The 25,387-nt window shown below is 37.2% G+C and overlaps 1 protein-coding gene across 3 annotated transcripts in view; it reads right to left on the bottom strand.

The window, feature by feature from the left end:
* Window positions 1-280: 280 nt before the first annotated feature.
* The window catches only part of LOC127577771 (nucleosome assembly protein 1-like 4), a 66,765-nt gene continuing 41,658 nt past the window's right edge, over window positions 281-25,387 (bottom strand). For 2 of the 3 annotated variants that reach the window (XM_052029319.1, XM_052029320.1), the window contains 6 exons: window positions 25,190-25,335; window positions 19,112-19,137; window positions 18,285-18,404; window positions 13,477-13,512; window positions 12,099-12,155; window positions 281-1,240 (listed from right to left, as the gene is read on the bottom strand). In XM_052029319.1, coding sequence (XP_051885279.1) covers window positions 1,202-1,240; window positions 12,099-12,155; window positions 13,477-13,512; window positions 18,285-18,404; window positions 19,112-19,137; window positions 25,190-25,335 — 424 coding nt within the window. In that variant the 3' untranslated portion in view covers window positions 281-1,201. Of the gene's footprint in view, window positions 1,241-8,327; window positions 8,368-12,098; window positions 12,156-13,476; window positions 13,513-18,284; window positions 18,405-19,111; window positions 19,138-25,189; window positions 25,336-25,387 lie in introns of all 3 variants that reach the window. The other variant, XM_052029321.1, reaches the window with a different exon arrangement.

Here is a 25,387-nt window from a genome sequence, read left to right on the forward strand (position 1 = left end):
AGTGCTATAGCAATTCAGCACTCTACAGGGTAGTGTTAAATGGGATGCCAGTGTATTTAGAAATATGAAGTGTTCATAATTTTTGAATTATTTTAGTAGTCATATCCACCACAGGCCAGGAGAAACTTTTTTTGTATTTAAATCACTTCATTCTGAATTTATATTGAAGCAAACTTTTCTACATTCCAAAACTTACTTCTAATATTTCCTGGAACAGTTTATTCCACATTCAACAACATGATAACACAAAGATTACTGAACAGAATTAAAAAGAACCAGCTTTTTGTTTAATGTTGCACAACTTTATTAGAATACTCTGGCTATTCTGTACAAATTGAAAACAGCATATTAAGGTACATTACAACTGTGTAGAACAAGGTAAGGCTGGAGCACTCTATGCCTGGACACAGTGCTGTGCGCTGGACACAAAAATAAAAATAGATCTGTGTTAAAGATTTTACTTCCACAGGAATACTGATGATGATTCTCACAACATCCTAAATGTGCATCTTTTCTGGAGAAGTGGATGCAACTGGAACTAATATGTCCAGGAAATTGGATTTTTTCCCCCCACATGCTGGTTAGTAGTTTCTGTATAACAGTAATAAATAAGTCTGTGATAATAACATTTCAGCGCAGCCTCCATGTATATATATTTTGTATACCATCACCATTTTGGACTAAAACAGCAATGGTGATCATAGCACAGTTGGACTGGGTAGGAAATTAAGCTTTTGTAATGTATTTAAATATAAATATTAATGGAAAGAATGCTAAAACTCTATGTAGCTGCTCACAAATATTGGGCAGCACAGGAAAGATGCACTTCAGAAGACCATGAAAATCACCGACTCACTCAGCAATGCTGCCCCTAGTTGCAAGTGACAAGCGTGTAACACTCACTACATTTCAAAATACCAGTGTTCATTAGAGCTGCAGAGTGCATGCTTGCTTTACCTTACAGTCGTGAACCCTTCAGCATTTTTAAGTAGAATTTTGTATTTTTTCACTGTAAAAGTAAGCAAAAAGTAGGAAAAAGAAAAACTGAAGTTAGAGCAACCCATGCATTTTAAAATAGTGTTTAGCTTATAAGATTGTGCTGCAGTAGGGAGTGTTGCCTCAACTGCACAAGAGTATTTTAGATACACTTTATCACATGGCGTCAGTCTCTAGGCAGTGGTGTTTCCTTGGTACCACACTCCTATTGCTGCTTGCATTCAGCAGGCTGGTTGGGTTCTTTCTGGAAGAGAGGAAAATATCTGGTTAGTGGGAGCTCTTACAGGTGTCCTATCTGCAGCACTGGCATGCATTCTAGCCAATGTCTGGACAGTAAAAATACCACTGGGATTGAGGGAGAGTTAATGGAAGTGGCTGAGATGATACTACTCATTTGGGACTTTTAGTATTAATGAAATTTCAGGAAGCTAAGTGGAGCAGAGACAAGAGGGAAGGAAGTGTACAATTCCTGAAGCTCTTATTACCCACCATGTTTTAAAACAGCTCAGTGAACAAGAAACTGAACAATGGAATATCCCCAATAATTCCAGATCTGGCAGAGAAATGCAAATGAGTTCATTTCCAATATCACTAACTTGCTTGTAAAAATACAAATGGGAACAGACAGAGGTTTTCAATACGTTTGGAACAACAGCAACACCCACACTAAGAACTTGTCACAGTAAGTTCTTTTCTTAATCTTTTCTTCCCCATGCTCTATTCTGAATGGAGACCCAGGATCTATAAAGTACTTTTCAAGCAACTTTATTCTAAAATGACTTTCAAATGTAAATGATCAGAGAATCTTCTCAGGAAGAATTCCAGTAATTACCAATAGTTAAAGAATGACAACTCAGTAATACAATGACACAGGAGGCTACCCTATGGCCACACTGGCATCCTCACACCCCCATAACCCATCATCCACCACAGATGTCCATCAACTGCACTCCCTACCATTATCCTATAATGAGGGGCAATCAACAGTAGCTAATTAACCCACTAGAATATCTCTGTGGGTGAAAACAAGAAACCCAGAGGAAATTCATGTGGACACAGAACATGGAAACTCTACAGACAACACTCAAGGTCAGCTTGAACACAGGTCCCCGAAGTTGAGGCAGCAGCACCAACTGTTGCACCAACTGTTGCACCACCATGCTCTCTCTTTCACATGACAGAAGCCATCCTTGAAGTATGAGCCATACCAAATTAAGAGTTGGTACATCCCAATCCCAACTAGCAAATATAATATCCTTCAACAGATGTAAACAGCAAAATATAAATGAACATGAGGTGCTTGATATACAATATGTACATGAGAAACAGAAAATGCTGGAAAGTCTCAGGTCAGACAGCATCTGCAGAGAGAAGTGTTAAAATTTCAAGTTCATGATCATCAGAATATATATATTTTAATGTAATAAAAGTTAGAAGTAAGTAGACCCATAAAGGAATTTAAATATGAGAATTTTAATTTGTACATTAAGGGACTGGATGCCCACTTAGGTCAGCAAGGACAAGAATGCTAGGAGAATGTACATCAGAATGGAAAAATGATATAAAATTGTTGTGGATGAGTGGATGACAAATCCTAGGTAGGTTGTGGAAAACAAGAGATTGCAGATGCTGGAGTCTGGAACAAAATGGCAGTGGAAATAGAATTAGATTAATTTTGTGACAGAGAACCATAAGATTTTGGGAAGGAGGCCAGGATGCGTGAAATTCAAGTTGCAAGCATAGAATAGTAAGGAAAGCCATTGAGATGTTTTGGCTTTGATTAGATAGATGAGACAGAACCAAGCATATCATCCTTGAATAGAGGACAAGGGATCAACATACTGTGGTCATGTTATAATGCCGCAGAGACTGAAAGACAGATTAATTTGCAACTTTGATAAGAACATAAAAAAAGGGAGAAGTAGACTACGAACCTGCTCCATTCAACAAGATCATGACAAACTAACATTGGCCTCCACTTTTCTGCTCAATCCCTATCACCCTGAATTTTATTCATCCAGAAATCTCTCTCAACCACATATTTAATGAATCAGAGCCAAAGCACTCAAGTTGGGAATTCCATAGAGTGACAACTCTCAGAAGAAACTGCTCATCTCAATCTTAAATGGGACTCTTAATCCTGAAACTATGGCCCCAGTTCTAGCTTCAACCAACAAAACCAGTATCTTCACACAATCTACCTTTACCCTCCCTACCAGAATCTTCTGCATCATAAGGTCACCCCCCTACTCTTGAATTCCAAATTGCTCAACCTTCCTCAATTTCTTCATCCCAACAATCACTCTCTCCAAGTATAATCAAAGTACTGCTAGTGTGATTTCACTGAAGTCCTGCACAGTTGTGGCAAAGCTATGCAATTTTTGCAATCCATTTCTCTTGCTATAAAGAGCATTATGCCATTTGCCTCCCTAATTGCTTACTATGTCTGCATGCTAAATTATAATCTTGTAAAAGGATACCCAAGATCTGCAAACACCAGCCACTCATCTCACATTTAAATATTTTGCCTTTTTTCAAAAAATTATCCCCAGTGGTCAAGCTCATTTCTACATATTATACTGCATCTACTCTATTTTAACCTCTTTTTGACCTGTTTACATCCACTTGCAGACGTCAGCTTTATTTCTTATATTTGTATTAGCAAAACTTGACATAATATACCATTGCAAATAGCCAAGACCCCAACACTGATTCCTGTGGCAATTCCTATTTACTGTCTGACAATCAAATAATTAGTTTACCTTTCTTTTGTCAGTTAAATGTTCCTGAATCCATGCTACTTTATTACCCTCAATACCATGAGCCCTTAATTTGCGTCGTAACCTTCTTCGTAGAACTTCATAGAATGCCTTGTTGAAATCAAAATACACATCTGTTGGTTTGCCTGTACCGACGCCATTAGATACATCCATAAAGAACCATTCAATTTGTCAAATGCTAAAGTAAAACTCCCATAACTTGGCATCCTTGGGACTTCAGTGCTGCATCAGATTTATGGAACTGTTGGATGTTACTCCTATTCATAAACCCAACATACTTATTTCACTTGTTTCAAAAAAATACAAGTTGAAAGGGAGCAGGAAATAGAACCTGGTGAGTTGAGTTTCAGCTTGCCAAACAAAATTAAATTAACCTAAAAGCACTGTCAACCCCGACTCCAGCCACAAACCTACCCACATTCATGTGTTCCCAAGCCCAGCTTACAGTCTGGACTCTGGCCCTAGCCACACACAGCTCCCTCCTTGCATTGCAGACTAACGAATGAGCCAGATGCCAAATCAATGGGATTTATGAATAATTGGATATCAGGGTATCCAAGTTTTAAATGCACTTTTTCATAAAACTGATCTGCCTAATCACATTATGATTTGAAAGGGGTGTTTCAGTATTCTTAAAGACAGCTGCCAGGAAAGATGGGTACAGATTGAAGAAAGAATATGCTCAATGTGTTGAGGGAAAAGGAACAAAATAAGCAATTTTTTTGGAAACCGAGAAGCATCTTCAAGATGAGGTAACAATGTTACCTAGGCATGGGTGGTGTGGAGAATGGAGTTAGAAAGGAAGTATCAAAAGTCATTTGGTCAGCATTTTATTAGGAATGAAGTCAAACGTGGAAGGTGGGTCCAAGGAACAAAATGAGAATGCAGAAGAAATAAAGGGGACATATAGAGAGGATGGACTTTATAAATGGAACATTGGAGAAATGTTTGGGTTGGAGGAATAGGGAAAGGTAGAAAGCCACTGAATAAATGATTTGATCTTTTCAGCAAGAGACTTGGCCTGCTCACACTTCCCAGGTGAAATAAGGACAAAGACAACTGTCATCTGTCCTCTCGCCCCACCTTCCTAAAACCTCAAGTTATCTTTCCACTCAAAGATTACTGTACAACTATGGGCAGTTTTGGTAGAGAAAAGCAAGACCAATGCTCAATTTGGTGTAGTTAGATTTAGTGATGGATATAGCTGTCTCATATGCACACCTCAAGCACCGAGGTTGCCTTGGATCACAGTGAACCCAACATGTATTTGAGAGAACGGAGTGTCATGGATGATTGTGTAAACCTGCATCACTAAAGCCTAAAAGTGACAGTTTGATGATAGTGAATAGAGTCAATCTTCAGCAAGAGAAAACATTAAACTTTCAATGTTCTTCAGTAATCACTTCATCTGCTGAAGGATGAGTGTACAACACATGGCCTGCACACCACATTCTGAAAGACCTGTTCTGTTTGCACTCACTATCCCAGCAGCCCTGTTTCTGTCCCATTTGGTCACACTGGTTGCTCTCAGATGGCTTGCTAGCAGTTTCCAGAAATACCCAGGACAATTTTTTAAAAAGGAACAACCTGTGACATCAGAAGAAGCATGAGAGAATGTTGAAGAGCCTGCAATTGAAGACCCAAGGCAGTTCTCAATTTCTTCCCCAAACCAAATTCCAGGTCCCTTCACCCCAAGACCAGGAACCCAGAGGTGAGACACACAAGGACTAGAATCAGACCTGGTCTCATCTTTCAAGCCCAGGTCCAGACCCACTTGTAATGTACTGCAGGCACACTTCTGGAAGGTGGAAGGGATAGCTGCAAATGGAACAGCAAGGACTATGGCATTTGCATCTAAAAACAATTAAAAATGTCAGTATCTGGTTATACACAGCTAAAAACATGCACCTCCTGAGCAGTCTTAGAAGTTATCTGACTCTCTGGAAAAAAAGTTGCACTAAAACTGTTACAAGAATTACAGCAATGGATCTAAATTGTGAATTACAACTCGAAGGGCAAAACTGTTCAATGCCAGAAATCCTTGCAGGGTAATCAGAATGAGTTTTGTGCAGCTTAATAATGTTGATTACAGGACCTAAAGGATAGGGTAAAGGGAGCAATGTACATGGTAATGTTTTGAGATTCCCACATGGAATGCTCCCTTTGTACTGCTTCTGCATAGATGTGACTCCCAAAACCAAAAGTTTATCTAACACTTTGTTTACCCAGCCAGGTGCATCTTACAAGTTCAATCTCACTAAAGGACAACATGTCATAACATTGATCTCTCCTCCAGCAATCACTTGGAAGGCAAGGGCATGAAACTAAGTGCAACTTGTACCTGATACTTAAATAACTGAGTTCTTCTAGGATCTTGAAAGGATTTGAAACAGAATTCCATGCTGCTAACCTGCTCCCGAACAATAAAAAGGTACAATACATCCAGCACTGGAGTCCAAAGTACAACTGATATTCACAAAATGGTGAAAATGAACGCAGTTGGATCAGCCTTATTAGCTGCAGACCAAATCAGAATTCAACTGATCTTACACCTAAGCATGTAATACTAAGATGTGCAGTTGAATCTTCATAAATTACAGCTGGGAAGTAGGTGCACACAGTAGTGGTGCTAGACCTGCAACTTAAAAGTTGAATTTCAAATCTCACGATGGCAAGTTGCTTCCATTCAGAAAGATTACAGAGCTGTTGTAAAAAAACCTGACACACCTATTATTTCATGGAAGCTTTCTAATCCTATCTGGTTTAACTTGTACCTAACAAGTTCCATAATATGTGGTTGACTTTATGCTTTGGACAAGCCACTATGTTGTGCAAAATCAAGGAGTGCTGACCAAGATATCAGATAGAGAAGGCTGCAAATCCTTTCTAGCATTTGGTGGTAAGACTGGATAACTCAATCATCTATTAGTCAAAATACAAAACTCATCCTCCAATATCCATAAGTATGCCTCATTTCATCAGCAACACAACTAAACAGAAGGGATAAAGAGTGTTAAACTTTCAAGCCAGAATGCTTTTCAGATATCTCAGAAGTGTCTGCAACTGGTGAAAGCCCTTGGCTTCAGGTAAAGGGCAAAAGAAACAACCTGCCAGTTACTACATACTACACCTCATGTAGCTGAATTAGTACTTTTGTCAAATACGATTAAATATTAGGGAAAAAAATCAAGGGCACAAGAAATTTTAAAAATCCAATAAAGGGCCTAGCTGCCAAGTGGATATTCAAGGGCTCCACAGAAAGGATACAAGGCAGTTATTCCACTCCCGCCCCCCTCGCACTGGGGAGTCTGGAACTAAGAATCACAGTCTCAGAATAGTCAGCAGAGACAAAGGAAAATATCTTTTGCACAGAGGGTGGCAAATCTTTGGAATACTCTGACCTGGTGAGCTATGGAGTACAGTCTGAGTTCATTCAAAACAGGAATTGATATTCTACATATTTAGGGAATCAGAGGATATGGGCATAGTGCAAGAAAATAGCATGAAGGTAAAGGATCAGCCATGACTTTGAATGGAGGAAGTTGGGAAGGCCAAATGGACCATACCTGCTCCTAATTTTTATATTCTTATGATGGGCTGAAGCATTTGTTAGAAAGCTGATTAATCCCAGGGACCAACCCTATTTATGATCATACCATGCATAAATGAGATTGAGGAACTTCATTAGAAATAACAGGTCATACACATTCTTGCGCAAAGTAGTCTTAAACCAAATGGACAAGAACGATGTATGGTAACCTGACCAGAGGTAGTCAAGAATGGTGGCAGACAAGCAAAGAATATTTCATTTTTAATAATATATACCTGAATAGTAGACCACAATACAAAGCTGAAGTACTTACATGCGTCTTAACTAAATGCATTGAGCAGATATTCCCATTTAGTTATCTCAGATTCCCATGTCTAGCCAACTTAGTTAAAAATTTGGATATTAAATGGCTGTGTGCAATGGACACAACAAAGACTGTTGGTCCCAACATCATCTGTCGTGCTGAATATATAGACCAATAAGGAATCCAATGTCAAACTATCGCAGTGCATTGTCACACCAGAATCTATAGTGTAATGAAGACAAAGATGCTCTAAGATTTTATGTATCTCAGGTCTTCACACTGGACCATGATTTTTAGATATTTGTTTTCGAAGGCCATTCAAAAACATGTGAATAACCATCATTGGTGATTTTTGTAGCCTCTCTCCAATTTAAGCGTTTTCAACCATTAAAGATCAGATTACATGATCAGTTTAAATAAAAACATAGTTAAGTTAAAAATAATTATACTTTCAAAAATGATTGAAGCTTTTAATATGAAAGGGATAGTTTCCACAAAACAGACTGGAAAATGAAATTGTATGATACAATTACAGAGCTAACTCAAAACAATCTTAAATTATTGTAGAGACAAACATTGAAATACTGAAAAAATTCCAAACTGGTTCAGCCTTAAAATGAGTTCAATTGTGACTAAAGATACAGAGCAAAAGTTAAGCAAAAGGTGATCAGAGAAATAAGGCAGAAAATTCCCTTACCTAGAAACGTACAATTGTTTTACTGAGATATGAATTATACCTAAGCAGGGGAAAATTCAGAACAAAATAGGTCAATATCAATGTCACTGAAATTAAATAATCAGGGCTAGGCAAACTCTAAAAAGGTATTCAAACCTACCAGATACTGAGCTTAAATAGCATAGCAATGTCGAAGAAATGTTAGGGAGAGTCAGCAATTACTGAGACCTGATCAGATTGGATCCCGATATTAATAATCTATGCCTACACAAATTACTCTTCTTTGAATTACAAAATACTTAAATGACTCCATGTTTGGAACAGAGTCACATTTGCTGTCTCCTAAACTTAGCCCTAATAAACATTTAAGATATATTTCAATCTTTGCTTAATAATCCAAAGTCGTCAAATTCTTGAACACAGTATACTTTTTTGGAACATGCTCATAATCACTTATGATTTTAATTCAAAGGTACAACAGCCCCAGTCCCTTATCCAATCTGATAGAAAATGCATACCAGTTTCTAAATACAAAAACAAAGGCAAAATGAAGATTTAAAAAAAAATTGAGGAGCTATTTCTTCTCACAATACCATAAATAAAACACTTGAAAGTATATACATTGCTGTTTTGCACAATTTCCTAATCTACACAATAATCCAGTATATCTACAAATAGAAAGTAACATGTTAAAAATTCAACTATTCAGTATTAATGTGAATTTTGTTTAACACATTTAGGATAAATCAAATAGTTACTCAAGAGTAAATGGTAAATCCCATTTCTGTTTGTACAGTTTCAATAGGGAAAGGTTGCTATCCGACTCCACACTCAAAACCAAGGGTGAAAAAAAATTCTGGGAGAACTGCTTGCACAACTGTAACTACTCTGTAACTGGACTACATATTCAATGAAGCATTTAAGGAAGAAATGACAGGGTAATTGTACTGGCACATTATTCATTTCCATTGCATATTAGCATAGCCACATCAAATATTAGGCTGGTTGTGATGATTTAAATGTCGATCTTTATCCCCTTTCAAGAAGTCCATTAAAGAAGGTGTTATATAAACACAAATTGCTTTAGATAGGCCAAAATGAGATAACCAAATTGTAAGGAACACTGCATCATATACAGAGGATGCCTCCTTTGGAAACCTATATTAAATGAGAAAATTGCCAAGATGTTTTCTGAGATAAAAAGTTAAGAAATGGTATTGAAGAAGCTGAAGGCAGGTAAATCACCAGCTCCGGATGTGCATCCTAGATAGTGAGAGAATTAAGTGTAGCTATTATGGAGGTGTTAGGAAAGAATAAACCTGATTTTAAATGTATTTGTTTAATATCAATGGTCTGGTTGTTGCATAAAACCTGCATAATACTCTAAGTTGATGTCAAATATGGAGTCCAATTCTGGGAACTACAATTTGGGAAGGATATAAAGATGGTATTCAAGATTTGCAAGGAAGAATATAGTCTTGAGGGAATACAAATGTGTAGATGAGACTTTTTGTAATGTTCCTCTTGGTTCTTTAGTCATTTACCTCAAATCTGGGGCCTATGCTTAATGACACTTTAATCACTGGAAAACTTCCATCTGAACTCAATATTCAACTCAAGTCTTCCTCGGCCTTCCACTGCAAGGAGAACTCAACTGAAAATTGTTAGTGCACTGCACTATGCAAAGATTACAAAAATCACCATGCGGTTTTACTAAGGGAAGGTTAAAACAGCTGCAAAAGAACTGTACAAGAGTAAAAGTACAAACCATTTCGAAAGTCCCCAAGATTGACTTGGGAATTGTTCATTGTAAGGACAGCATTTAACTGTTCTCTTTTAACATCTTTAAGTGAAATTTTAACACACACTTCTGGACTATGCTTTGCTACATTTTTATCTAATAAAAGATACTTACCAGTTAGATCAGTACTGATTTGGTGGATTAAGTCTTGTATTAGTGGAATCAAATAAGGAAAATGTCATTACTGGGACACAGAAGTGCACTTAAGATTCTAAAACAAAAGTTGGAAAAAAAACTGGTTGATCATCAACTGCAGTTTACCATTTTAAAAAGGTTCAGATTCAGTTTGGGGTATTGTGGACAGGAAGATAAAACTCCTTCCCAATTTGCTGAATTGAATTATATTTGAGCAGCTGTTTTGAAAGACAAGTTCAGCAGGACATGTACTGAAGGAACAGCATTGCTAAAAAATAACCCTGCCTTTGCTAAAGCCAAAGTTGTGTCCTAAAGTATTGACCACCCAGAAACAACAAGTGAAAATCTCAATTTTGAGATTGTTTTACTGTTATGGCCTGACTTGACTTTTGTAAAGACCAGTTTTGTGCAAGAAAAAAACCTGTTAAGGCTTTAAAAGATCAAAGCTCTTGAAACATTCCGACCAATAGGAAATAATAGTGCACAGTTACTGCAATTTAGGACCGCACTAAGCATTGGGGAAGAGAAGCAACAATCTATTAAAGGTCTTGTGTGGTTAAGGTTGATTTATATGAAATTGAGGTATGACTAATTGCTTCAGAAGCTCAAGGCAACATATCCAAATACCAATAGTTAAAACTACAAAAGGATAATGATTTACCTTAAATCACTAAATACTGTTATTTACTTGTTTATCCTTTTATATTTGGATATATACATACTACACGAGTACACAAGAAAAAAACCAGAACAAAAAAAATATCAAAAAAGGTCTACACGAGCCCTGAAAATGAATTATGGTGACTTTTTATTCAAATCAACATCCAATTGATTGTAAATACAAAGCTGACATTGAGCTCTGCATACACCAAAGAAACACTCCAATGTTACAGAAGTTACTGAAAACCTTTCAGTTGATGTAACCTGAACTTTAGAGCACTGGAATTAAAAACCATAAACCTAAAAAAAAGATTTGCAAATTGTAAAATTAAAATCAATAAATGCAATTCCAAAAATTATTTAAGAAATAAATCTAAACTTTTTTTATAATTTAAAAATCCCAGATTTACTACTGGGCCTAGCTTCCACCCAACTTCCAAGGAATCTTAATGCCCCTAGTGTAATTAATTAGGTGATGAATACAAAAAGGTCAAAAAATGTTGATACAACTCCATATGCCTTAAAATAATGACCAGTGATGGAAACAAAACAAAGGTTTCTGGGCAAACATCGTCAACTTTTTTTAAATATACACACAGCTAGATCAAGTTAGATCATACATAAGTTCAGGAAATGTAATTTTCAATACATTATGTAAACCAGATAAATTGAAGATCAATTGACTAAATCTGTACATTGCTTTATACACAGCCTCCTTCTCATTCTTTTTGCTGAAGCTTTTAAGTTCAAAAACCTGGAATTGGAGGTTGCCAAGTTTAGACTGAACATAACTTCAAACAGCATCCAGCTTTCTCTAACAACAATTTAATAAGGGAACAAAGATGTGATGCCTATCATTGCATGAATAGCAACTCAAACAAAACAATTAGAATGATTCACGAAGCAGCTCACATGAACAATTGTATTTTTGAGCAACTCTGAAATTCAATAGTTGAAAATTTTATGACTCAATGTACTAGAAATTTAATTATTTTGAATTGTAGGAACATATACAAAGGATAAATTGAATGCTAATAACAAGCAACAGGTAAATTGAAATCCTTTAGCTGACTGACCTGCTGAGTATTGCCAGCATTCTGTTTAGTTTCAGATTTTCAGCACCTGATGATGCTTGCTGCTGTTTAAATTAAAACTAAGATGGCTGCATTTTTAATTTGAAGCTAACAAAAACTCACTTTAGGATCAATCTCAGCATCATCATCTTCATCTCCTTCCTCCTCCTCATCATCATCCTGTTAAGGGAATGTTTCAGATTAATAAAGTAGACATGGCATTAAACGGAACTTGATGTCACAAATTCAAGTCAAATTAATGTGGATGAAACAAATTCTTAAGGATTGTCACAACATTGTAATCATTCTAACAAAAGCCACCGTAATTATGACTATACCCGCAACCCCCCCCCCCTTTTTAAGGCACAGCTTTATCAGGATCTTCACCCAATCGGAAGGCAAACTGTCATTCTTGATACCTTATGAAGAACACATACATCATACAGCAAGATTTTCCCAATACCAAATTCCTCACATTATATTGTGTACCATTCTCTTGGGAATCACTTAACCAATCTACATCTCATTGCACCCTCTTCACATCTTAAAAATATCCCAGTTTTGTATCTCCTGCAAATTTTAAAATATTACACCCAATTTGCCAAGTTATTGAAACAGATTATAAACTGAAGAATACTGATCCTTGTGGCGATCAATTAGTCACACTCTGAAAATAACCCTATTTTCTCTGTTAATCTACACTCATTTATACTGATACTTTAGCCCAATTCTTTGAGACCAAATAGTGTGCAATAATCCCGTGCATGGCATCTAATCAAATACCTTCAAGATCCCAGTATACTAAACCTGCTGAAACAGAACTTGTTATCTGAGCTCAGCCCAATAGGGCCAGAGTATGTTCTGTACAAGTTTGATATGAATATCAAAAAATAGTTATGTCTTCAGGCTTGGGTTGGTTTTGATGGGCCTCAATCAGCTTTGGTATTAATTTTATACCCAAGCAGACATCTGCACTGGATTTCCTTTATCTAACTGTGATTACATTCGCAAACAACAGATTTGTCAAATGCTATTTTCCTTTCATAAAGCTGTCTGGACTCTGCTAAAGTGTATTGTGAATTTCCAAGTGCCTTGCCATCACATCCTTAATTTTATCAAGGTCAGTAACAATATGAGAGGTAGCAATTATAGCAAGTGTGAACTTGTACTTACAAAGTGATAGGAGAAGCTATTAGGCCCATTCACACCAACTTACAGGTAAAGAATATATCATTTATACCGCTTCTAGTGAAATGAAGTTAAGAGTAAGGAAACATGCAATTTTCATAAGTAAATAAGACCAATTAAGGTAAACGGGAGACTTGTGAAAACATTGGTAGAGTCAATCTATCTGAAATTAAGGAAATCAAGACAATTCCAATTGTTATTCTTTAGAGGGGACATTCAAGCTAAAAACATTTAAGATTAAAGGAAGTTTTAAAATAAAAAGGTTGGTAGTTCTATCAGCCAAAGAAATGAAACTTATTGTGTAATTGCTTACCTCCTCTTCACCTTCTTCTCCTTCCTCCACCTCATACTGGGGGGAGAAAAAAGCACATTTCTTATGAAACCTATAAGTTTATTAAAAAGGTCATGTGCTTTCAGAGGTATAATTTTGAAACTGTAAAGCAATCTTCAATAAAAAAGATCAAACTCAAAAGAATGTGAACATACTTCACATGCACTAAAGCTGTTCATTAGGATCCTCAATACTGAGAAACTAATTTTTCTGGATGTTGACACTGATTCTGTAGAACTTGCTTCCAAAGAATTTAATTTGATAAGCCAAAACCGTACTCAACTACAAGATGACTATTCATTTATTGCGCCAATGAAAAGTTTTGCATTAAACCAAAAGGGCTGAATTGATCTGTGGCGGCTATCAGCTAGAGTTCAGCTGGTCCCAAACGCACCCTGGAATGACATGGCTCCACAGCAATTCTGGATGTACTGAGTGCCAGGTACATCTTCACTCAACTCTGTTGTTGAAGTCCAAGAGAGTCCAGCAGCTGAGCTCAATTGTACAGGAACTCCACAACTTCAATATGCAAAATTTGCCCCTTTGATCCTGCTCCAATATGACATGATTCATGTTGGAATCCCTGTTCATTGGAATGGGGTTTCCAAACACTTAGATTAGGAAAAGAGTTTTTTTTTTGCTTTATTTCAGTGCATTATTTATTCATGACAATGCATTTTATTAGAATAATAAAAATTAGTTTACTTTACTATCTGCCAACTTTACACGTAATTAGTTCATTAGCAATCACCGCAATAGTTGTAAGTGAACATAAACATAACCCAATAACTTCCAGTACTGTAAAAATCGACAGTCAGCCCAATCTACAATGAATGTGCTGAGCGTATAGCTAGTAAAGGCTCCTGCTTTTTCAAAATCAAACTGAACTATAAAGAACTAATATCAGGGTGTAGCGGTTGCTACCGCGGAATAAAACAAGACTCTACTCGGAGGATTGCCAAACAGAACTGGTTTATTTTCCCGCCTTGTGCGGGCCCTTTAAGGGAGAAAAACTCCCGCCCAAAAAAACCGGCAATGACGTAAGTCCTACGTCATCAGGACTTTCCCGCACGCGGGTTCTCCCCGTCGCTCGGAAAGACGAGGCCCGCCGCCATCTTGGGCCTCGTCGCTCCGACGCCGCGCGACCCGACTGCCGAGCCGGTTCGCCCGACTAGACGGTGAGTCGCCACACAACCCCCCCCAGAACCGGCGAGACAGTCCCCAAGGTCCGTGGGCTGTGCCAGCTGCCGCTTAGGGGGGCGGCCTCTGCGTTGGCTGCTGCGCTGTCGTCCATTTCGCGGGTCCAAAAGCCGTTTGGACCGTCGGGGTCACCAATGTAGCGGTTGCTACCGCGGAATAAAACAAGACTCTACTCGGAGGATTGCCAAACAGAACTGGTTTATTTTCCCGCCTTGTGCGGGCCCTTTAAGGGAGAAAAACTCCCGCCCAAAAAAACCGGCAATGACGTAAGTCCTACGTCATCAGGACTTTCCCGCGCGCGGGTTCTCCCCGTCGCTCGGAAAGACGAGGCCCGCCGCCATCTTGGGCCTCGTCGCTCCGACGCCGCGCGACCCGACTGCCGAGCCGGTTCGCCCGACTAGACGGTGAGTCGCCACAAGGGTACAATTCACTGACAATAAGGAGATTTTTCCTTAATATTTTATCCAAAAATTTGTGTTTAGTGAACTTTTCCATAGTGACCAAATATTAATTTTGTTTTCAGATGGAACAAAGCAAGCGAAAATAATCTAATACAAAATAGTCTACTGTTTTGGATTGATAACATTAATAAAATTATTAACAGCAATAAAATGTGTCAGATACTATTAAGACCAATAACCAAAGTTATATTTCATTTAACAGGCTCATGTAAACATATTATTGAATTATTAATGCAGAAAGTAATAGTAAATTGATAAACTGTACTAAATTAATATAAACAGCCCACAAAGGAAAATAGTTTAATCTGTGATATAGGTAAGAGCAAACTATAAATGTCCTTCAACAGATGGCAAAGTCACAACTATTTCTTGTGGAGTATCTAATAAATTTATATTTATATTTAAATTAAAAATATAACCAGGCAAGAGTGACAAGGACAGGGCAACCATTTCAATTGTCAAGTTCTGGCCAAACAGATCTCAACATCCTTGGATGAATTAATGTAACTGGATCTCTAAAGGAACTATCACAGCTCCTCTGCTTCAGACTGTTCATAATCTCCAAACACTTGTTCCTTTCAGTTTAATATTGTGACCAAGCATTTAAACCATCAAAACAAATACAAAGCATTTAATAATTTACAAGTGATCCACCCTCACAACCTGCTGCCATTAGTGGCAAGTATTGCAGCTTCATATTCTCTAGATTTTTAATGCAAAGCTTACACTCATCCACATTCAAGATCTACTCTGACCACATGTCCATTAAATAATCATTTTCTTCCCTTTAAAATATTTGGCTTTACATTGTGTTAAAAACAGTCTGAAGAATATTGCATCTGATATTATGCTTAATGATATTTCTTCTTAAAACAGACTTTAGGGAAACTGAGTCAGTCCATTTAAATAACCAAGTGATTTAAAAAGAGCCACTGTGTTCAGGTCACCAAACCTAAACAACGAGGCTTCAAAACCTGAAATATGACAAATCCATTTATCTGTCAACAGTTTTCTCACTTGAACATTTTTACCAGTCAATTTAGTCCATTCAGACTACAGAGAGCATCTATACCCTGTCCAATTTGATCCCAGATTTGTTGCAAGATTTTGATTAGAAAATGATCTAGCTCATGAAAGGACTCCTGGCCAATTTCACTGTAGAACCAAAAATCATTTTGTTTCAATACTCATGCAAGGATTTTGGCAAGGTATTAAGATATTCTTCTATACTGTTATCTCATTCTGCTACCCTTTCAACCCCTTGCTTATTGAGAATCTACCTTCGCCTTAAAAAAATATTCAAAGACACCACTTACACTACCCCAATGAAGAGAGCTCTAAACACTCAAGAGACTCAGTAGGGGAAAATAAAATCATCTCATCTGTCTTGAAGGGTGACCCCATATTTTCAAAACAGTAATTCCAAGTCCTAGTTTCTCCCATAGAGGAAACATCCTTTCCACATCCATCTTATCAAGACTGCTCAGGATCTTGTATGTTCCAATCAAGTTGCCTCTTTCTTCAAAGTTCCAGCAGATATCACCCCAGCATGTCCAATGCTCCCTCATAAGACAATCCACACATTCCAGGTACTAGTCTACTAAACTTCTAGTGAACTCCTTCCTAAAATAAGGAGACCAATTCTGTACACAGTACTCCAGATGTGGTCTCAAAGCCCTAACTGAAGCATACTATCCTTATTTTTGTGTTCAACTTCCCTCACTATGATAACATTGTTACCTTTTCTCATTTTTGCTGTACCTGCCTAAGAGACTTTTGCAAATGATACATGACATCTAGATCCCTCTGCATTTCAACAGCTCTACAGTACCTCAGTTTTATTTTTCCCACATTGAACTCCCTTTGCCAGATCTCTGCCCACTTCACAACTTTCTGACCCATCTTTGTGTCAATGTTAGCAACCATTCAGTGCCTTCATCCATGTTATTAATGTAAATTGTATAAAGTTGAGGCCCCAGCACCAAACCCAGTTTAGCCTTCTGCCAATTTTTGAAAGCCTTTCCCCATGCATCTTCTAGATACCCATGTTGTGCTTAGTATTAAAGAAGTTAAACAAAGGTAGATGCGGGCTAGACCACTGAATTCTGGGGATTTCCATTCAACATGCATTCCTGTGTTCCCAATTCTGACATCATTCCACCAATAACTGGCTGGTGGTTCCTTTCACCAAGTATTCATTCTCAGCCTTAAACCACTGCTATTTGTTTCAGTAATGGTCTTTCATGAGAAGTTTTATCAAAGGCATTTTTGGAAACCCAAGTGGAATATTCAGAACAGCAGATGTACAGCTTGTAAAGTTGCTGCCCCACAGCTCCAGCGGCCCGGGTTCGATTCTGACCTCCAGTGCTGCCTGTGGAGAGTTTGCACATTCTATTGGGGACCACTTGCATTTCTTCTGGGTATTTAAGATTCCTTCCACATTCCAAAGACATGCAAGTCGGTAGGTTAATTGGTCACCAAGTTACCAAGAGTGTGTAGGTGTGTGGTAGAATCTGGGGGAGTTGATGCCAATAAGGGCGGAATAAAATGGATTAGTATAAATGAGTGCTTGATGATCATTACTAAAGGACCTGTTTTCACACTATATGACTCTAATGTCCAACTAGATTTTCTCTTTAAGTATTGAGGCAGTTTGTCAGGTAGTCTTTTCTAAGTCATCTTAGTCCATTTAGAGTCTTCTGCAGATTTTCAAGTTTTCCCCTTGTAATTACTTCATTATTTTAATGAGGGCTAGCCTTTGAATGATCTGTCTGCATATGTATCGATGACATCTGACCTCTTTCGCTAATGAATACTTAAGCTAGCTTCAAATCCAGTGTCACCTCCTGTGTTCAATTTATTCATGCTGACTGAATAAATTGCTTTAATGTTCTGAAACAGACACCAACTCTTCCAATTGATTCATTTTCTTTCAGTCCTTTTTAGTTTCTGAGAAACAGAATCTTTACTTTGGTTTCTCAACAATTGGGTTGTGAATTCATCATGAACACCAAGTATTCAATATCATAGTTCCTTAGTTTCACCTCAGTGGAACTCAAGGCTCAACTATTTTGACTATTTCCTATTTTAAAAGTTTCTGTTAAAATTACATGAAAGAAATATACTCACATCTTCATCATCATCTATGGCTTCTCCAGTGAAATAGAGAACAGCTCGAGGGACTATCCGCTCACGGAAAAAGTGCCCGATTTCAAAATCTGTGGCTAAATTAAATTCTGAATCTTCATCCTAGGAAAATAAAAACAAAACCCTGTTCGTAATTACCCTTAGTCACTATGTAATAGTCCATTTGCACCAATATTACGATATAGGCAAGCTCTTGACTTTATGGCAAAATCATAAGGGATATCAGTTTGCAGGCTAAGCTAGGAACTACTAACAAGGCACAGATAGGAATATCAGTGGATTCATTTAACTTCACCAACTGAGATTATATCCAAGGCCATATTTCATTAATTTAATAACTCTCTCTCATTCATGTTATTGAGAAATAAGTATTTGTACAGAAGCCATTACTACAAGTAATGAAATAAAATTTGATAAAATGTTACTTCCATTAAAAGTAGTGATGCACATTGAACCATTGATAAATTCAGAAACACAATTTGATCATTAACAATATTGTCTTTATGGTCTCAGTGGCATTGTTATAAGACCTCGGTCAAAGGTTGATAGGAAAATTAAATCATGAAATGTTAATTATTCCATTTCATAAACATGCCTATAGCATTGATTGTTGTTTGTGGACAGAAAATAGTGATAATCTTTTTTGTAAAGTTTCTTTCTTTTTTTCAAGATCTGGGCATTTTATTGCCCATCCTGAGGAACTACTGGTCTACAAAAGGAATAATGAACAGACTGACCCAATTTCTTTGAAATTTAGTTGTAGATCAAAGTATCAATTCCTTTCTCATGAACCCCGTGAAAACACTTACCATTTCTGCCTCACCATGTCCAGAAACTGAAAAATCAAAAGAAAAAAGGATCAGTTTGTTCTTTGCAATGCAGATCTCTTGGGGGCGAGGAAGAGATTTTTTTTTAAAGTTTTACTTACAGTGTGGTAACAGGCCCTTCCGGCCCAACAAGTCCGCGCCACCCATTTTAAACTCATATTAACCTACCCGTACATCTTTGGAATGTGGGAGGAAACCAGAGCACCCAGAGGAAACCCACGCAGACACGGGAGAATGTACAAACTTCTTACAGACAGCGACGGGAATCGAACCCCGATCGCTGGCGCTGTAATAGCGTTGCGCTAACCGCTACGCTACCGTGCCGCCCTAAGCAATGCCCCGTAAACTAACAATTTTTAAAATAAAAAAAAAATCAGACCATGGTAATGCTGTCCTGATAAAACCTACATGCCAGGCAGGAACCATCTTCAAACACCTTAGTACCTATCTACAACACATTCAGTTCCCTCTTCTCCTATAACTGCAAGCCCCTCCCACACACCAATGTATTTCATAAACAGAAATGCAAAAAATTTAATATTTGGAAAACTACTGATTGTAAAATAATAAACCCACATTAAGCTTTTCATATCATATACCAAAATTATGCCTCATGATTAAATGGTCCAAAATGCAAAACATTTAATTCAATGTACAATGACTGACAGCTCGGACAACCAATATCACACTGTTCAGCATCAAAAGTAACAGATCTCTTAAAAGGTTTTTAAAGCATTTTACCTCATTTGTGCTGAATATATTAATCTTGCTCAGGTCTGCCCAAGTGAGAAATGCATGCTCAATAATTTGGCAACTATTCAAAAGTGCAAGTATGCCTATAATTATTAATGCAGTTCCAAATCCATAGCTTTGCCAGGCAGTCTAGATCATGGCTACATATCCCCATTTTCAAAATTCCACTTTTGCTTTTCTTGCCTATCATTTAACTAATGCATAACACTTTGAACAAAGTACTTTAAAAATCAGTGCAGAGATTTCATTATGTGCACATACATCAGGCACTTAGTCCAAAGGCCTGAAAAAAATCTTTAATGCAAATAAGGATCATTACACAGTAGCTCAATTATATCTGGGATTAGTAATCAAACAGAGGATATTACCTTAAATTATTTTTTTTTGGGAAATCAAAATGTATTTCAAAGAATAAAATGAATTAAGACTGCTTAGGATCTTAACTATGCTTCGAATTTTTGATGCTTCAAAGTTGAGCTTGTAGGTAACAAGTTCCTGCAATGCAGCTTTTAAGAACGTGAGCAAGAACCTCGGTTTAGAAACAATAGTGCAACTGATTCATCCAATCTGCTTTAACGCATGCTTTAAATCGGAATCGGATCCTCAATGAATAATCTCAGCACTGAAGCATGCCAAATGCCTACTCCAGCTGACGAGTCAAGATTAACATGGTTACCACCAAGCCAATATCAGCAGTAAAGCACCGCTACTTCCTGTTGGCTGACAATTTTTGCTGTAATGAGAGGCATGTTAAACATCCACACCCCTGTTAACTATTTCTCACATGCACTTTATGAGCTGATTAAATTCCTTTCTATCAGTTCAATTGAAGGCTTGGCTGATCAAATTCCACTTATACCTTAATCACTCTCCTTGTTGCTAGGAGAATGCCATATTCATTCTTAAACTCTAACATTCCTTAATGGGTGTGAAAGCTAACAAGGGCATAGGAAACGTGTTATTAAGAAGGGCTCATTAAACATGTAAACTGGCAAGACTTATCGAAATGGATTATCTTATTTGGTGGATAAAAGATTTGTAAAGCTTGCCTTTAATCATTTTGTGGGAATAGACCAAGTCTGTTGGATCAGGAAACAACTGCCTCCCCTTTAAGTACATTAGGTACTTCATGCATTGCAAAGGGTATGGAGAATGTCTATGAAGTTTTGTGTCTTTAACACATTTCATATTACCCAGAATTATTGTCAAAAGTCAAACTGATTTCTTCCAATCTGAATGTATCCATCAAGTTTTTGAATTAGCCTAAAAATACAAGTATTCCTTTGTTTTAACTTACAATATGAAGAATTCAGGTGTTTTACACAAATCCACTTTTAAATAATGCTACTGGTCCTTGAAGTGGTTTCCACTTTTACTCATGGAGTTTCACAATATTGCTTTGAGATTAATGTTTCTAATTTAAAATATTGCATTGGGGAAAACCCGATGGTGAGAGCAGTACATCAAGCAGGTACCAGATCATGCAATAATGCATCAGAACTTCCTCTTTCTCAGTCTTTCTACTAAGAGCATTATTCTTGGGCTTGTAATAACCACATCCTATTTCTTCATTTAATGTGTCACATTTTATAAAATGCCGAAGTTTACAACACTAAGTTATCATTTTAGAAGATAAATGAATAGCTAAAACGATAGGATTGAGGTGTGGAGGTAGTCAAGCCTTTAAAATCTATCATGTCTTCAGAAATAGTCTGGGATTCTGTAGGTGTAAATAACGTGCCTGTGTTTAACTTCTTTCCAAAAGGATTTTCCTGTTAATTAAGCTGAGTAGAAAACCATGAAAAAGATTTCACAAGTCTGCTGGCTCAAGGGGAAACTTCAATTCTCCCCCCCCACCCCCCCCCATTCCAAAACACATAATTAACTTGAATGTTTGTGCAAAAAAATTAGTTTTGGCTAACATTCATTTAATTTGTACTTTTAAAACTATTATTCTAAATCATATGGAAAGTCTTAGAAGTATTTCATTTAAACTGATTTGGCATTTCAGATCGAGGACTAGTGCAAATTCAACCCATACTAAAGAGATCGGTCTTCCACAGCCCACTGAGAAGACATTAATGTATTTCAACACAATTCATTTTGTGCACCAATATTTCCAAATTGCTACTAATTTAGAACTACTCCTGTTAATTCAATTAAACCTAAATCTTTGATGATAGAAAATGGTTATGGTCCTTTAAATTATATGGCTTTGCATTGTGACATAGAAAGAAGCAAATCCTATTCTGAGTTTGGCACAAAATAGAGGGAGCAATTGAAACAAACCAGATAATAAATTGTACATTTTAAGAAACCAAACATGTGTAGGTACTCTTCATTGTGCTCTACCAACTTTCACGTGAATAATATTCTACAGCAATTGTTTAGAGATGTGCATGTGTATATAGATACCCAAATTTTTCTCCCACTGATCCAAAATAACTTACAAATTGTGCAATTGTTGGTATTGTCAATCAATAAACCTCCAGGAAACAAATTTCACTGCGATAAGCAAACAAATATACACCTAAAGCTTCCATGGTTTTTTTTAAAAACTTTGCTCAGAATGGAAAAAGCAGATTATTTGGAAAGAGGCAACTTCTGTACACCATTTTAAATTAAGCTACACCATTCTGCACCTGCGTTAAGTGCACAATAACCTTACTACCATTCCCAGAAAAATTCCAACCCAATTCCATTTTACAGTACTGGATTAGTTCAGAAAATCTACCTTTGAAAAGTTATCGTTGGGTAATTATATCATAACCTTTAATTGGTGAGTGGGAGAACACAAGGGCAAATGGGTTTTTCCACTGATGATTCACCAGACAAATCCAGGAACTGTACATTTTAGAATCCAATAAAATACACTGTACGGCACTGTATCTGGCATTTCTTTTTTTTCCCTGCAACACAAACACGGATGTTTCAGAAAATGTCCTTTTAATAGTCGATTCTTAATAAAAGAATCGACAGCTAGTGGTAGTGAATAGAAGAGAGCTCTTTTTGGGCAACCTGATTCAGTATTAATTACTCCAAGTGAAGGACGAAGTTCTTGTGGTGGAAAGCACCTTTTATTCTGTGGTGGGATACACATACCATTAGCCTTGCTTCATACTTACAGGACTACCGATGTTATGAGCAACGTTGAGCGAGATACCTCAAAATAATTTCTGAATTCTGTTACTTTTCATGCTTATTACAAACAGTTAAGATTTCAGGTCCAGAAGCCTTCATCAGCAGTTTGTTTTGATTTCAGATTTCCAGCATCTGCAGTTTTTTCAATTTTTAACAACCACTCTTCATCTGCCTCAAATACACTCATTCCATCCAAAGCCACTCCCAACTCCAAACCATTATTTCCCCCCCCCCATGACAACCTATCCCACACTCTACTTCCCCAGTAGCTCCTTCTGACCTCCAAGTGCAAGAGGCCCATGGATTTCTTTTTGCCACAAAATTTTGACCAGTTAGCCATCTGCACCCAGTTTTACTTTTTCCATTAACAAATTATTCCTTCATTAAGCTCATCTTCTGCAGTGTTAAATTTAACCCCCAACTACAATCACCACTTAGTATAATTGATCCAGAATGCGATGTTTAAAAATTACTGACTGCCATTCTTTAGTTTCTCCTTTCCACCCTTAACGAAAATCGCCCACATCCCCTGCCAGCTTTCAATGCTTCTATTCAACTTTCTCTTTCAATATTCTGTACTTAAGTTTTAATACATGTCATTGTGACCTGTGTCCATCACTTGAATATCTTTATCCAGGATGTGATCTACCAGAGAACTCAGTCCACATCAGTAATGCCCTCTGTAACAAAGACTTCATGCTTGTGCTACTTGTCCTCTCCTCTCCCATCCCCAACCAAATTCTTTCACACCTGCACAAGACCACTTGGTTCGACTTCTGCTTATCCTAATACAGATAGAACATTTGTTGTAGTAGCTTCTTTCCTTGACCCAGCATATTTCTTATCCACAATCATTTTTGACCATTTTCCTTATCTCTACCATATATGTATCATTCATATGCTGGGAACAATTTTTACACACGTTGTGACTTGCCACTCCATTTACAAGCTGCTTTATGGGCTTATAACATACTATACAAGGCAATAATAAAGCTTTTTGATAGATAAATATGCATAAGACAAACAGATGCACTTAATTGATAAATATCCTTTCGCTTCTTCCTCCTAAAAGATTTCAACTGTGAAACTGGGAGCCCCATCGACAGACCATGATAGAACTAGAACTTGCTACCTTTTTAAAAAGCATTTTTAAAATTAAAAACAGGTTGCTTTCTCAACTAAGAAATAGATGAACACTTGCATGGAATCAGGCAACTGATAAAAATGTGTTTCAATGACCATCAGGCTACTGGACGCGAGGTGCAACTCAGAATTCACACCAGTCATAAGACAATACAACTGTCTTTAAAAGTTATTTCATCAGTTCAAGTTGGCAGGTCATGTCCACTTCAACTGTTATTTTTCCCCCAAAGGAAAGACACCAGATAATCCAGAGATTTCTTAATCTTCAATTCTGTACACTGTATTTCAGAAAAAGCCAAATTATCCTGTGTAGTTTTCAATTAAACTTTACAAGGATTTCCAGAGACATTAAACTTAACTGTTTAAAAAGAGAAATTTAAATACATACAGTGCAAATCTACATTGCTATGCTGTGGACGCAACATTGAATCTACACCTTCAAGTAGGTCACCCATCAATCATATTGGTGCTCTCTCCATTACCACAGCCTGACCTGCAGGGCACAGCCTACAGCTCTGCATTTTAGATGAAGTTCTCACTTTCTAACTACCCTCATTTCATAACTTTTGTTCACATCTCTCCAAGTGACCCTATTAATCTATCAACCAAATAACCATGTCTACAATATATCCCCACAGCAATCCCTGGCCTCATCCTATTCGAGACAATTCCCTTTGCCCTACCCAACACTTCCCCATAATCTCAGCAACTTAAAACTAGTTTCTCTCTTTCCCAGTTCTGACAAAGGGTTTTTGAGCTGAAACAACTCTAGTTTCTCCTTCCATAGATGCTGCCTGACTTGCTGAATATTTCCAGCACTTTATTTTCATTTCAGATTTCCAGTATCTGTAGTTTTAAAATTTTCATTAACTGCAAAAATGCCTTTGTTTTGTTAACAGTGGACTTGCACATGTACTGTACAGACTGTTTTGGTTCTAATTAAATTCAAAAACTGGACTTTTGCTATTTTACTCAGTTTTTGGGAATGGTATTTTGCTTTAACTAATTAGAAAAAATCCTCACCTTTTACTGGATTAAAGAAGTTGAAGAAGGAATCATTGGGTACTTGTTTGGTGATGGTTCGGACAGTCCCTCTGCCTTTGTGCTTCTGTTTCTTTTTAATAGTTTTCACAGTTATATTCTTTCCTTTCTTCCAGTCAATAGTACACCTGTTAAGAAGTTGATGATTAGCCTCATTCTAAGCTAAAGCAGAGTTAACAG

The sequence above is a fragment of the Pristis pectinata genome, chromosome 14 (assembly GCF_009764475.1).
Source record: "Pristis pectinata isolate sPriPec2 chromosome 14, sPriPec2.1.pri, whole genome shotgun sequence".
Classification (NCBI taxonomy): domain Eukaryota; kingdom Metazoa; phylum Chordata; class Chondrichthyes; order Rhinopristiformes; family Pristidae; genus Pristis; species Pristis pectinata.